Source organism: Budorcas taxicolor, chromosome 11 (genome assembly GCF_023091745.1).
Source record: "Budorcas taxicolor isolate Tak-1 chromosome 11, Takin1.1, whole genome shotgun sequence".
In the NCBI taxonomy this organism is placed as follows: Eukaryota; Metazoa; Chordata; class Mammalia; order Artiodactyla; family Bovidae; genus Budorcas; species Budorcas taxicolor.
In genome coordinates, this window is record NC_068920.1 from 147,367,649 (window position 1) to 147,381,766 (window position 14,118).

The following is a 14,118-nucleotide window of genomic DNA, read 5'->3' on the forward strand; positions in this document are numbered from 1 at the left end:
CCCATATCACCGGTCAGTCTGGGGTCAGTCTGTGAAGAGCCAACACCGTGAAGGCTTCCTGTCTGTAAGGGGACAGGGCAGCAAGTTATATTCTCTACGTTTAACAGAGAATGAGGGAGCCGAGGCTTTCAGCAAGGGCACGGGGCTGGTAAGACAAGAGGCCGGACCTTGAGCCTCCTTCCCGTTTGCTGAAAAACATCAGCACCCCTCTCAACAGCCAGTACCCGCGTCCTGCGGTCCGAGCAGAGGCAGCAACCTGCCCCTGGGCCTGGACCTGGACACCTCAGGAGCCTTGGCCCCGGACAGCGGAGGCGGAGGGTGCTGGCTGAGCAGGGAGAGGTCCAATTCAGGCTTTCTTTCCTTTTTTCATAAGCTTTAAAAGCAAAGTTAAAAGGCAGACTCTTGCATGCCTATCTACAGCCCTGGGGACGCAGGACCATGAGGCAGAAGAGTGGGCTTCGGAGACCTGCTGGGCGCCTCTCACCACTGACCCCCTCGCTGCCGCCCCCGGACCTGGGTGCCCCTGCCCCACCCCAGCCTCTGGAAGGCCCTCCCCAAGGCAGCTGCCTGCTCGGCCTCCAGCACCCGGAGGGCACCGACTGCAGCCAGGTGGCCTCTCCCACCTTAACTCCAGCTATGGAAACCCAGGGAAACCCTCAGCGCTCTTGGAGCGGACCTGCACTCCAAGAGGCTGGAGCCCCTCCTCCTACAGCACCCAGGCCTCACCTCCTGGTCTAGTCGCTACCCCCAACCCTCCCCCCGGTGCACACGTGACACTGAAGGGAAACACAGAGCAGATTCGAATCCACAGGAACACACCCTGGTGCCCTGAAGCATGGAACAGCCAGAGGAAGCCCCGGCACCGACGTGGAGAGAAAGAAACGCTGCTGGAGTGCTTGGAGATGGAGGAGGGGTGGGGGTGACCCCCGTGGGGAGTGGGACAGACAGCAGCCAGCCGCCGGGGAGGAGGGGGGCTGCAGGGAGGCGGCCACGGAGGAGCCCTCAGCAGCGTGCAGGCCGGGGCAGCCGAGAGGACCACCCCCCACTTCTCCCCACCAGCCATCCGTGTTGTACGAAGCCCGACGGCAAGAAAGGAGAAAGGGAAAAAAAAAACGTACTGGTAGATGTCACGCGGAGAGGGGGCAGCGGTGGATGGACAGCGGGCGGATCTGACGAAGATCGCTGCCGGCTTATACTGTCCACGCTTACAGAGTTTGTCTTCCACGGGGCGTTAGCGGAGGAGGCTGGCTGAGCTGCACACGCACGCACACGCACGCCCATGCACACGCAGGCATGCACACGCACGCAGGAGCACAGAACAAAAACAGAAACAGAACACGGCATTATTGATCCTCTCCCTGTACGGCAGGAAATGTGACCCTTCTGTGGACAGAACAGCGGTAAGACCACAAACAGGATGCTCATTTGTTTAAAAAAAAAAAATTCTTTCTGGCACCTGGAAGACAGATACCAATACACACCAAACCAATGATGCTCCTGGGAAAATTCCCAGTTGGTCTCCATCTTACCGATTTCTCTAATGGAAGTACAGTTTGAAAAGGGAAATGATAACCACAGTGACCTCCTGAGCGCTGCGCTTGGGGATGGGACATCTGCTTGTCTCTACCCGTTTACATCCTCCCGTGGGGTCAGCACCTCGACCAAGGGGGCACACGTCCTCAGACAGAGCACACGAGAGGAGGGCCAAGTCACACACAGCTGGTGAAGGGCAGATGTATTTCTGGTTGGACCCTGGCAACTGGTGACACCCTTCCTCTGCCCGCTCCTCCTCACAGAGTGGTGTCTGCCCAGGGCACAGGCGTGACCGCTTCTGAGGCTGCGTGTGGCCCACATGGCCGGCTGGGCCTGGAGATGAAAACAGGCCACAGCCACATAGGGCAGACCTGGGGTGGGGGAGTCTTCCCACATCTGCTGACGGGGACAGCGCTGACCTTCTTCCATTTGCTGGGTGGATACTCCACGTGGATCAAGGGTAGAACAGATGGAAAACAAAGATAGGCTTTAGGGGGCTGGAGGGGGTGAAGGGCGATCTCCATCATCAAAGGAAGACACGGGGAATCCTCCAAACCCTTCTCATACTAAGACTTGAAGGAAGCCAAGAAACACAGGTGAACAGCTTTCTACCACTGTTCTGTGACCCAACAGAGCAAAAGAAAACCTCTCCGCCCACGACACACAGTCAGGAAAAGCCACTCACAAGGTGGGGATGACCTAACCATTTAGCTCCAGCCTCACAAGACAACACACACACCTGGGACTTGGGAGGAGGGAGGCGGAGGCGACAAGCCTCCCCCATGAGATCCCCTGACCACAGCAGCCCTCACACTGGGGCCCCTTCCAGCTGCGGGACGTGACTTCGTTCCTCACACAGGGGCTCCCTGCAGGCCTAGGAGGAGGAACGGGCTCTGCGGGAGGGGGCGGGCTGGTTTCCGAGGTCTGCCCAGGGTAGCCCATGACCTCTGGGCCTCCCTGAGCACCGAGCCAGAGCTGTGTAGAAAGGCCTGCACCACAGCCAGGGCGGGGCGATGGGGGTGGGGGGACAACAGCCATCCCACACTGTGAGCACAGACTTCGGGCCTCCCAGGATCACTGCCACTCGGCTACATGCCCCTCTCTGAGGTTGCAAAATGCAATCTGGGACCTACTTCTGGGGCCACCATCAGCCTAGAGCAGCCATGGGGCTTGGATTTCACACCCAGGGCAGGCTCCTGCCCCCCGCCCCTGGGGAAGCCTCCTGGGGTGGGGGGACAACAGCCATCCCACACTGTGAGCACAGACTTCGGGCCTCCCAGGATCACTGCCACTCGGCTACATGCCCCTCTCTGAGGTTGCAAAATGCAATCTGGGACCTACTTCTGGGGCCACCATCAGCCTAGAGCAGCCATGGGGCTTGGATTTCACACCCAGGGCAGGCTCCTGCCCCCCGCCCCTGGGGAAGCCTCCTGGAGCCCCAGCATAGAGCCAGCCTGGCTACCTGCTGAACCTACCTTCAAGCAGCACAATGGCCAGTGGGCCTCCAGTGCTGGGTAAATTACTTAACCTTTGTGGGTGGGCCTTCAGTTTCCATTTTTATAAAAATAGAAAATAGCATCTGTGGTGTCAAACTCACTATGCTGTGAAAGAGCGACTGAGGCCAGCACAGCAAAGCTTCAGCACTTGAAGCGCCAGCAGGACCCTCGGGGACTATTCTGTATTTTTACAGCTAGGCTGAGCACCGCTTCCCAAATTAGCATCTTTCTATCTTTCACTTCATGGGGAAATCACAGAGAGAAGAAATAATCAGATGCTACAAGCTGGCCAGGTACAGGCAGGAGAGAGAGAGAAAGGGAAAGAACGGAGACAAAGGGAGGGGTGGACAGCAAAAAGAAAAGCACCAGGAAGCAGGTCTGCGGGAAACACCCCGGGACAGCGACAGGGCTCACCCGGCCATCCCAGGCCTGCCCAGTGCAGTCCCTGTGTTCCCTGAGTCACACAAGCCACCTCCCTGCCCGGAACAAGAACGAAGCCAAGACACACTCCCACCATCCTAAGAATGATGGAGCTCATTTTGGAAGCAAAGAATGTTAAGTACAAAACAAAAGACCCAAAAGAAAAACACGTCCTGACGCTGGTCCACAGGCGAGCTAGCTGGGGACAGAGCAAGAAGAGAGTCCCCAAAGCGTGACCCCAAACACAGCGCTCCCGCACCAAGGGTGACCAACTTCTCAGTACGTACCTTTGGCAACGTTCCGCGGCGGGAGTGGGGGGGCACTGGCCGAGCCAGGGGCCGCAGGCTGGGTGGGCGGTGGGCTGCCACTCAGGATGGCACCGTATGTCTCGTTCTGCAGGAGGCTGGGCACGAAGCCCCTCTGCTTGTCCTTGGCCAGGCTGCCGGTGTCTCTCGCCAGAGCTGCAGCGCTGGACGGCAGCTGGCTGGGGCCCAGCTGGTAGAAGCTGACAGGCCGGTCTTCTCGCCGACTGGGGCTGGGCTGCGGGGGTGGTAGGCAGAGGTGTGTGAGACACAGATGCACTGACATCCGAGTCACGGCTATGGATGTGCTTGTGACAAGCCCAGGCACGCCACTCAACCACCTGGGCACAGCGCATTTCTGCCGTTACAGGACAGCAGCGAGACCTAAACCTCACTCTTAGCGTGTCTCTTAATGGACACACCCACCAAAAGAGCCGCGCTTTACAAGAACCTGCAATTCTTCATTCCAGGAAGAACTTAGAATATAAGCTGCTGTATCTGTACCAGCCGGAGTTGGCTCAGTTTAGCTGTGTTTTCACTGCACGTCCCCTCCACGAGCATCCTCTCAGATAGCACCCACAGCTGTGACCGATCCCCAACAGCCACACAGCTAATTCAGGGGAGATCAATGCCTTCCTCCCATAGAACTAGGACTCTAAAGAGTCCCCTAGCTCAGGGTCAGCAATTATGACTTGTGGGACCACCACCTGTTTTAATAAGTAAAACGTTAGCAGAAAGCAGCCATGCCTGCGGTTTACACACTGCCCATGGCTGCTCTCCTACCACCCTGGAGGAGAGGAGCTGGAACGCAGGCTCGTTATTTTAGGCCCACAAGCTTAAAACATCTGTCATCCGGCCCTTTACGGGTTTGCTGACCCTTGCTCCAGCTGAAGGTCATGTGCATGGAACCAGGGACTTGGGTAAATTCAATCAAACTCCTATCTCAAATGTCAGCTTTGTTTTAACAGCTGTGATCTTGAGCAAACTAGCCCTGCTGATCCTATTTTTCATCTGTTAAATGGGTACAAATTTAACTACCGGCACAGAGCCCAGAATTTAGCAGGTATGAGTATTGGCTGTCACACCCACCTGCCCTCACACGACCACCTGTCTGGTCAAGGCTCTGGCCAACCAAAGGCTCACACTTGGCTCCAATGCATAGAGCTCAATGGCCAGTGGTTCTTCTACAGAGTTTAAACCATGTGTGAACCATGCCCGCCGCTCTCTGCTGGGGGTGATGCATGGTGGAGTGGGGGGCATGAGTGTTGGCACTGCTGCTGGGCTTTCACTGGGACCATAGGACCCGCCCAGTCACTGCCCACATGACCCTGGGAGCCTGACAACGTGACGTGTGCCTGACCAAGAGGCACTCATGCTGGGGCAGATGTTTCAAAGCTTCTCTTTTTTTAAAAAAAAAAAAATTTTATTGTATTATTTATTTATTTATTTTTTGGCTGACCCATACAAGATCTTAGCTCCCCAAGGAGGGATCAAACCTGTGCCCCCCATTAGGAGCGTGGAGTCTTAACCACTGGGCCACCAGGGAAGTCCCAAACCCTCACTTTTTTGAAAGGAAAATCTAAATATAAAATAACCAGCTTCTCTCACTTTGACGTTGTTTTACAGCGAACTCAGAAATTCCTTATTCTAAGAAACAGAATAGTCCAACAGCTTTCAGAAATGCCATATATTTCTGAAATATACATGTGAGGACATTAAAGTCCATTAGTAAGAATTAAAACATTACATCATGGCACTCCCACTAATTTCACAGCTTCTAGGCATATAGGTTTTGGAGTAGTCGTCCTGGGTCTGACTCTGACCTCTGAGACGGGTGTGAAGGTGGTTACCTTCCAGGGGTGCCCCCAAGTGCACAAGCCAGAGCATCTTGAGGAGCAGCTGGACGAAGAGGCAAGGGCCCCTGGGCAGTCTCCAAGTGCTGGCTTCACTGTGGCCAAGCCAGCCTCTCAGTCTTGAGGCTTGAATGAACCATGTGATACAGGAAAGGGTTGGACCAGATGAGCTCTAAGGGTCACTGATTTCAGTGAAGGTTTTAAAGATCAACTTGGTGAGCACAATAACTACTCCTGGGGGAAACATGGCTTTTCATCACATCATTTTCAGTGAGAGAGCTTCCTCTAACATCCACCAGAATCAGAGGCCCTCTTGTATCTCTCCTTTGTATCAGAAGGTGAGCAGCTGCCATGATAACATAACTAATGTTCCGTAAAGCCACATCTGTAGGAGCTGGGAGAGAGGGGCAGTTGTGGGATGGGTAAAACCCAAGAACTACTGAGATCAGCAGAAGCAAAAGGTAAACTCTATTTCCTTTCCTACAACAGCTTTCTGCCCTAAATATAGGCCAGGACCCACACCGCTCTGAAGGATGCTCATCATAAAACTCTTCACGTTTTACAAGCTGGCACAAACCTGCAACTTCTCGTCCATGTCATCATCGCTTTCATCCAGGTCTTCGTGGAGCAGTCGCCATTCATATTCCACGTGAACGTGAGAATTAAACCTCCCAGACAAGGCCTGGTTCAGCTGAGAACGACAATGGGCCGTCAGGGACGCTACTCACACGCTCAACCTTGTAAAGCAGATGTGGATCTAGAGGCAGCAGGCAGCAGGCCGGCACCCCAGATGAGCTGTGCCCCAGCATCAGGCTGGCTTATTTGCTGTTTCTCAGGCCAGTCGCCCCTCCCGAATCCACACATACCCTGGAAGCTCAAACCCGACAACTCCCATTTAGTGCTTTGTAAGCTGCAAAGTCACAGCGTGCAGCCGAGGAGTGTTTGAGATCTAAAAGGTGATGGCCAGCCCTTGGGTACCCACAACCGCACAGTGAGCACTTAATTCAAGAAGGAACAAGCCCGCTACCTGTAGACCCCACTTTTCCTGACCAGAACAAGAGAATTAAGCCCTGCGGAAAATGATGTGAATGACTGCTTTCCCAGCTTTCTCCGGGAAGGTGGACAGCTGGTTTCATTCTAGATGCACAGGTGAGAAGTTATTGTATCAGACAAATGGGTGTCTTAGCACATTAGGGTCTAAATTTTCTCCAAAGCCAGACAGTAGCCATGTGATCACAGGCAAGTTATTTAACCCTCTGAAGCTGTCTCCTCATCTGTAAAATGGAGTAAGAGTAGGTGCCTACTAACCAGTGTCCTAAGGGGTAACAGTAGGTGTCTACTACTCAGTGTCCTAAAGGGTAACAGTAGGCGCCCACTAATTAGTACCCTAATGGGAACCAGTAGGCGCCTACTAATCAGTGTCTGAAGGGGTAACAGTAGGCACCCACTAATCAGTGTCCTAAGGGTTATCAAGATTAAATGAGTTAATGGACACAGAGAGCTCAGGAATAATAATAACGTTCCTCATCTTCTATAGCAGCGACTGTCAATGGCTCTGTTTACTGAGCACTTAGTACGTGCCCACGGCTTCACAGGGTTCAAGTACACAACGACCCTACAGACTGGTGTAGCCTACTCCACTTTACAAACAAGGCAACAATGGGGAGAGCTGGCACGTCCTTCCCAAGCCACAGCAGTGGAGCTCCCTGCAAACCTGGGGAGTTTGCAGGAAACTCACCCCCAAAGCCAGAGCCGCCAGCAAGTCCAACCAGAAAATACTGACTCATGTTCCAAAAGTGTCACCGCTAGGCAGGTGGTCCCCTCCTCTCTAAAGGTGCCCCAGGACACTTGCTCCGAGCTGTCCCCTCTAGGACACTGGGATCTGCTCAGGACCCTCCTGCGGACCCTCCCCGAGGGGCATCCCCCACCCCACCGGGGGAGACTCACCAGCTCCTCGCAGCGCTCGTGCCTGAGTCGCTTGGCGATGTCCAGTGGTGTCTCTCCTGACTCGTTAGCTAAGGGACGGTGGGATGAAAGGACATGTTGTGGCCAAATCAAGCAAAGGTCTGATGCCCAGAGACTATTAAATAGAGACCCAGTCAAGCAGCCCAAATGACACTGGTCCTGACTAATGAATTCCGGCGACTTAGCCCCCATCGGGGCTCAACTGTTCTGAAATCACACAGAACTAAGCAGTGTGCAGTCAGTAACGTTTAGACAAGGTTTGAATTAATCATGAAAGTAAAAGCACTAAAGTTAAGCCAACGAATGTAAAAATAAATATCCAAGGCGTAATTCACTGAGTAAAGCAGTTCATGGTAATTCTCTAACCAAAAGCACTGCTAATCTAGTTCCAGGCACCTGGCTGAAAGACTTTACATCTCCTCTTATTAATAAGTAGTCTGTAAATTTGGAATTGTGTATTTTCCTCTAAACAAGCCTCAGTCAATGAGGTTGGATGATTAATTAAAAAATAAAAAACTCGGCTCTCAAGCAGGCATGAGCCTTTTTTCCAGTCTTGGCTCTCTGTTTGATAATTCTTCAAAGCTCCTCCCCAGGACCCATCACAGCCAGATGTCCTGGGGGTTAGGCTCTGCCCAGCCAGCTGCAGGTCAGGGCCCTGAGAGGAGGAAGCGATGGAAGCCAAGCAGACATGGTCGCTCATGGAGGAGGCTCCATGCCAGTGAACAGAGGGGCAGTGGGCAGTGACTCCCAGCAGTAAACGTGCCCACCTAGGGCCACTGAGGGACCAAGTCTGATCTCAGGTGGAGTCAGGAAGAAGAGGGCAAGATGCCTGAACCTTGTCTAGGGTCATGGGGCCACCAGTTAACAGCTGTAGGCCACCCTCTGCCTCTCAGAGCCCAGAAAATGTCTGCAACACGGGGGCAAGTCCACAAGACAGCAGAGCAAAACTGCTGATAAGTATCGGACCTCAGCAGCCTGGCAGAGCGGGCCCTGTCTTGCTAGGTGGCGCTGGCTTCCCAGCTCTGCCCGGAGCCCAGTGGCCAGAGGGGTCAGGGGAAGAGGTGGGGCTGAGGCTCACCAATGCCAATGGAGGCCTTGCCCCGCAGCAGCAGCTTCAGGCACTCGGCACTGTCGGTCAGGCAGCAGTAGTGCAGGGCTGTGCTCCCCTTCCCCGTTTGTTTGTCCAGGTTCCCACTGGCAAGAACGGACAGAGAGAGAGAGAGAGGTCTCAGGTCAGAGCGCTGGGTTGCTGCGCAGGGGACTGGGGTTCGGAAGCGGGAGAGGCAGTCAGTGCCAGGGTTCAAGGCCGGCAGGGTCTCTCGTCCTCTTCCAGGGGTGGCGGGCCACAGCGCCAGCCCAGCTTGTGGCAGGAGGAGGCCTGGGCTTAAGGCTGTCAGGGAATAAACGACGATGGCAGAGCCGGCCAAAAAGGGGGCAAGGCACCTGTGCACCCCTGAGCAGGGGCTGGGAGAGGGACGGGTGAACTGGGGTCCCTCCCGCTGCACTGCTAAGGCCCCACCAGTGTGTCTCACTGCATGGAAGGCTGGGCTGAGCTCTTTTCATCCTACTGACGACACTCTTACCAGGAAGGGGAAAAGCCACTTTTTCTAAAATTTAGAGTCACCAGGCTCCTCTGAGCTGGCTCGCCCTGGACCACCCTGAAAACAGGCTCTGGGAGAACGAGAGGACCACACGGGTTCTGCCAACACATAACAGACTGGACAATTCCAGGACGAGCCACTCAGCCCACTGGTGGGGCAGCCACTGTCATGCTGTGAGCGGGACAGCAGGGCTCCACCCTGGACAGACATGTGGGGACGCAGAGGGACCACCGGGAGACAATGCCTCAGGATCCCGACAAGGGGAAACCAGCCACGTTCCCTGTTCCTTTTTCCCAAGCAGCTATGTTTGCAGTAAAAAAGGGCCTGATCTCTCATCTCTCTACTCCCCGCTCCCGAGAAGAGGGATCAGGGTTGCCCTTCTCCTGCCCCCTGAGAGTCTGCTCTGAGGGAGCTGGCACTGCACAGCTGCTCCGAGCCCCTCCCCGCTCCTGGTGCTGGGTGGGCAGCTCCCCGCAGGCGTCCAGTGAGCTCCCAGCTCCTGGGGAAGGAGCTGACTGCCCCCAAGCTCCTCCAACCCCAGCCGTCTCTTTCGTCTTCCCTCCAAGAATGGCAGAAGACACAAAATGAAAAACGTCTCCTTGCTTCTGCACTTGCTGAAGAATTTCTGTGGCTTCTGGCCATTCCCTGCCCTGACTCCCCACAAAGCCACGCTCAGGGAGACACGATGTACCTCGACCGGGCTTCACGACTGGACTCCGACTGTCAGGCCAGCCCTGCACCAAGCAAGGCAGGACAAACCTGATGGGAGCGCTGGGGCCAAGGAAACTGCCCGTGCACGTCCTCTCCACAGGCACGCTCTAATTGAAAATAACAGCTTTCCCTACCAAGCAAAACACCCACAACCCTGCCTCGGCCCAAGCTGGAGGTGGAGCCCTGCTTCCTGCTTCCCTCTCCCTTTGCTCATGGCACCCTGCCTGACATCATGGGAACCCCCACCCCACAGGACAAGCTGGGGGCTGCCCTGCTTTACGTTATGGGGACCCCACCTCACAGGACAAGCTGGGGGCTGCCCTGCCTGATGTCATGGGAACCCCCACCCCACAGGACAAGCTGGGGGCTGCCCTGCCTGAAGTCATGGGGACCACCCCCCATCTCACAGGACAAGCCTAGGGACTGCCCTGCCTGACCTCTTGGGGACCACTCCCCACTTGACAGTCAAGGGGGCTGCAGCCAGAGGCTGTTTTCCAGGGGCTTGGAATTCAGCAGACCTATTCACGGGGCGTCCCCCTGACCCCCAGACACTGGAAGCTGGATGCTGCGGACACCAAGAGTGGTTAAGACTGCGCAGGAACCCCCACACCTGCAGCCCTTTCACTGTCCCGTAACTCCTAGTCACACCTGAGGAAATTCCAGCATGTTGGCCACATCACAGAAGCAGTGAGGCAACCCCTGATCCCTTCCCCAGAAACACCCAGGAGCAAAATCAAACACCGGCCCTGATTTCAGGACACCTACCTGTTCTGAACTAAAAAGTCTACAATGTGGAGAGAAGTCCGGTCCACAGACCTGACGGCAAGATGGAGAGCAGTCTCATCCGGCTCCTGAAGACCAAACAGAAACATTCCAGAGTCCCAAGGGGAGCACTCAGCTCTGCGGCCAGTGCGAGTGAAAGCGTGTATTTCTCTTCTAAAAGCCTCTGAGTCTCTCCTTTGAAAAACCCATCTCTAAAACGTGTTACCTATTGCTAAGTTGTGTCTTGCGACCCCATGGACTGTACAAAGCCTGCCAAGCTCCTCTGTCCATGGGATTTCCCAGGCAGGAATACTGGAATGGGTTGCCATGCCCTCCTCGAGGGGATCTTCCCAACCCAGGGATCAAACCTGAGTCTCCTACGCTGGCAGGCAGATTCTTCACAGCTGAGCCACCAGGGAAGCCAATCCCCAGGGCAAATTCTGCCCTTGGGAATTTAGAGACTGCCTATCATTTAGAGACTGGTCCTAGTCCTCCTCCCTCCCCGGGAAAGAATGAGAAATTCGGGGGTTTCATTGCAAAGTCCTCTCAAGGTTTCTGACCCCCTCCCTGAATCATCAGCATAATGAAGCTTAGGCCTCCTTCCCCTGGGGATGGACTCTCTTCCCAGAGCTGCCACTACAGTTTGGCTGAAGAATCAACCACGAATCTCCTCTCACCCAGGACTCACTGCCTCTTCTCTCAGGGTGTTTCATGACACTGTCAGCACTTTTGATGACACTGCTTTGTCATTCCCCATCAACCCCCCCCAACCCTTTCTGTTTTTACAGGTCCTTTCTTACATGTCCATTGGCCAGTGGGATTTTTTCTGTAAGATCCACACCGTCAGCATATGCTTGAAGTAATCCAAAAATGTCTCTTGATTTCACGGCTTCACAAAGACTGTGAAGTTTGGCCGCATTATCCGCGTGTTTTTTCCGTGCGTATTTCCTCTCAATGTACTTGGCAGTGATGTAGTCCTTTCTTGCGTTCCTGAAATCAAACATAACTGCCCTGTAAATGATTAAGGGTCGTAACATCCATTCATCTGTAATGAGTTAAAAATAATCCCACCCCCTCATGGTAACAAGGACTGATGCTGAAGCTTCCATACTTTGGCCGCCAGATGCAAACAGCTGAGTCATTGGAAAAGATCCTGATGTTGGGAAAGATTGGGGGCAGGAGGAGAAGCGGGTGACACAGCATGAGATGGCTGGATGGCATCGCCGACTCGATGGACCTGAGTTTGAACAAACTTTGGGAGATAGTGAAGGACAGGGAAGCCTGGCATGCTGCAGTCCATGGGGTGGCAAAGAGCTGGACCCGACTTGGCGACTGAACAACATGGTAACAAGCAGCACCGGCAGAAAATGACAGAGCAGGAGGCAGGCGGCATGTGGCTCTCCTGCAGCACCCACGTCCACTCTGCCTCTAGCACTTTCAGGAGGCTGGACACCCAAGACAGGGGGTATCAAGGACTGGGTCTAAGGGATAAGCAGCCGGGTCGGGGGGACTGGCAGACTCCAAGGGAAGACTGTTTTCCTGTTGGTGGGCACCATGCCTGGCAGCCAGGTTCCCCACATGCCCCATGAAATCAAACGAGTTGTCCATCTTCATGGTCTATTTCCTGGCTTTAACTCGGCCTTGCGGGCACAGACCCCACCTCTCCCAGGAGCGGAGAGCAGCAGCAACTCCAGGGGAGCCAAAATCCTCCCCCGCCGTAGACTGTCAAGTGACCCTGGGCAAGTATGTGACCCCAAATCTTCTTATCTGTGAAATGCACACAGCCTGGGCGAAGCACACGAGGTGACACTTGGCCGCACTCCCGGCAGGTCCTTGGGGCCTTGGAAAGTACTGATGAACTTGAAAGACGGAGCAAGAAAAACAGCGGCTCCTGGCCCAGAGGACTGAGCACTCCAAGGACCATAACAAGCAGCAACAGCAACAACAAAAGCCTAGACACTGTGTTTGAGGGGCAGTAGACGCTAATCACCCACGACAACCAAGTCATAAGGGTCCATCAGCTGAAGAACAGGTAAAAAAGACGTGGTGTCCACATAACAAGAGTACGACTCAGCCACAAAAGCAATGAAGCACTCACATGGACGAACCCTGGAAACACCCTGAAATCCTAAATGAAAGACGCCAACCCTAAGGACCACACATGGTGTTATTCCATTCACTGAAATGCGTAGAGATAGGGAGCGGGGGAGCAGTGGCCCCAGCCTGGGGGGAGGGGGTGTTACGGGGAGGCGGGGGCATAAGGGGACAGAGTAGGGGATGGTTAACAGGTACAGGGCTTTGTGCTGGGATGAACAAAATGTTCTAAAATTGCTTGTGGTGACGGAATAACAACTGAGAATATACCAGAAGCCAGTGAACTGTACTTTACATGGGTGAACTGTGATGGTACGTGAATCATATGTCAACCAAACTGTTAAAAATTCCAAAGACAAAAATTCAGCACGGATCAAGGTGTTCCCCCCCACAACCCCCACCCTGGTAACTCTGGGCCAGCGACTCAAACATCCTTATCCTGTGCAAAAGCACACAGTTGAGGTGTGCACAAGCCGATGACTCTGCTCACAGGCCTCTGCGGGATCACAGAGACGGAGACAGCACACTGAGGCCTTAGGCCCAGGATTCTGTATGCAATAACCAGGGCAGCGCGGAGTGAAGAGGCGCTGGGGGAACCCACCGGCTCTTCCTGGCTGGGGGACCACTCGCTCCTACCCTGGGACCAGGACTACACCCACTGCACCTGCTTCTATGATCGTCACGGACCAAGGCCCCCAGGTCGACCCACGTGGGTCCTTGCTGCAGCCCACCAGGGTTCAGGACCGGGTGGGTCAACTCCAGGATCCCAGCAGGGGCACACAACACTTTGCCAGCTTCACCTAATAAACCAGCACCTAGGTATCCATAGACGCTGCCTTGCGTGAACTGTGCTGGGGGATTTAACATGTGTCCCCCACGGGGGACAATTACTGCAGGCCACAGGTCGGGCGGAGCTGTGCTGTCCATCTGACCCTCGCAACAGCGTTGTGAATGTGAGCCCATGCCCTCCAGCAGCCTGGCAGCTCCGAGGGCCGCCCTGCTCCGCTGGACTGAGCTCTCCTCGCAAGGGCTCCCGGCCAGAGCGATGCTCTGGCTGCTGCCTGGTGACTGTCCTGGCTTGACAAAACTAACAACCCATCTGATGAAACTCTACAGGTCTCTTATGACAGGAGGCAGGGCTGGACAGGTGTCAAGGCTTAGATGGCTCCAATAATCACTTTGGGGCAGCATCACTACGAACCCTCAGGAAGGGGCTAGTGCTAAACTGGACCTTATACTTTTTAAATGTTTTATCCACTTGTCCAGGCTCTGGGTCCCAAACCTGGAAGGTGGTCCCTCCACCAGCATAGGTACAGGTCTGTTTGGGCCACACCAGGCCCCATGGATTCCTGGGGTGGAAGTTGACTCTGCCAGTGTGACC

At 54.7% G+C, this 14,118-nt stretch overlaps 1 protein-coding gene across 1 annotated transcript in view; it reads right to left on the bottom strand.

Moving 5' to 3' along the window:
* The window catches only part of ASAP2 (ArfGAP with SH3 domain, ankyrin repeat and PH domain 2), a 156,395-nt gene that overhangs the window by 7,642 nt on the left and 134,635 nt on the right, over positions 1-14,118 (bottom strand). The window contains exons 18-24 of the mRNA XM_052647444.1: positions 11,444-11,633; positions 10,647-10,732; positions 8,648-8,763; positions 7,552-7,619; positions 6,182-6,295; positions 3,737-3,989; positions 1,119-1,253 (exon numbers count right to left, since the gene is read on the bottom strand). Coding sequence (XP_052503404.1) covers positions 1,119-1,253; positions 3,737-3,989; positions 6,182-6,295; positions 7,552-7,619; positions 8,648-8,763; positions 10,647-10,732; positions 11,444-11,633 — 962 coding nt within the window. The remainder of the gene's footprint in view (positions 1-1,118; positions 1,254-3,736; positions 3,990-6,181; positions 6,296-7,551; positions 7,620-8,647; positions 8,764-10,646; positions 10,733-11,443; positions 11,634-14,118) is intronic.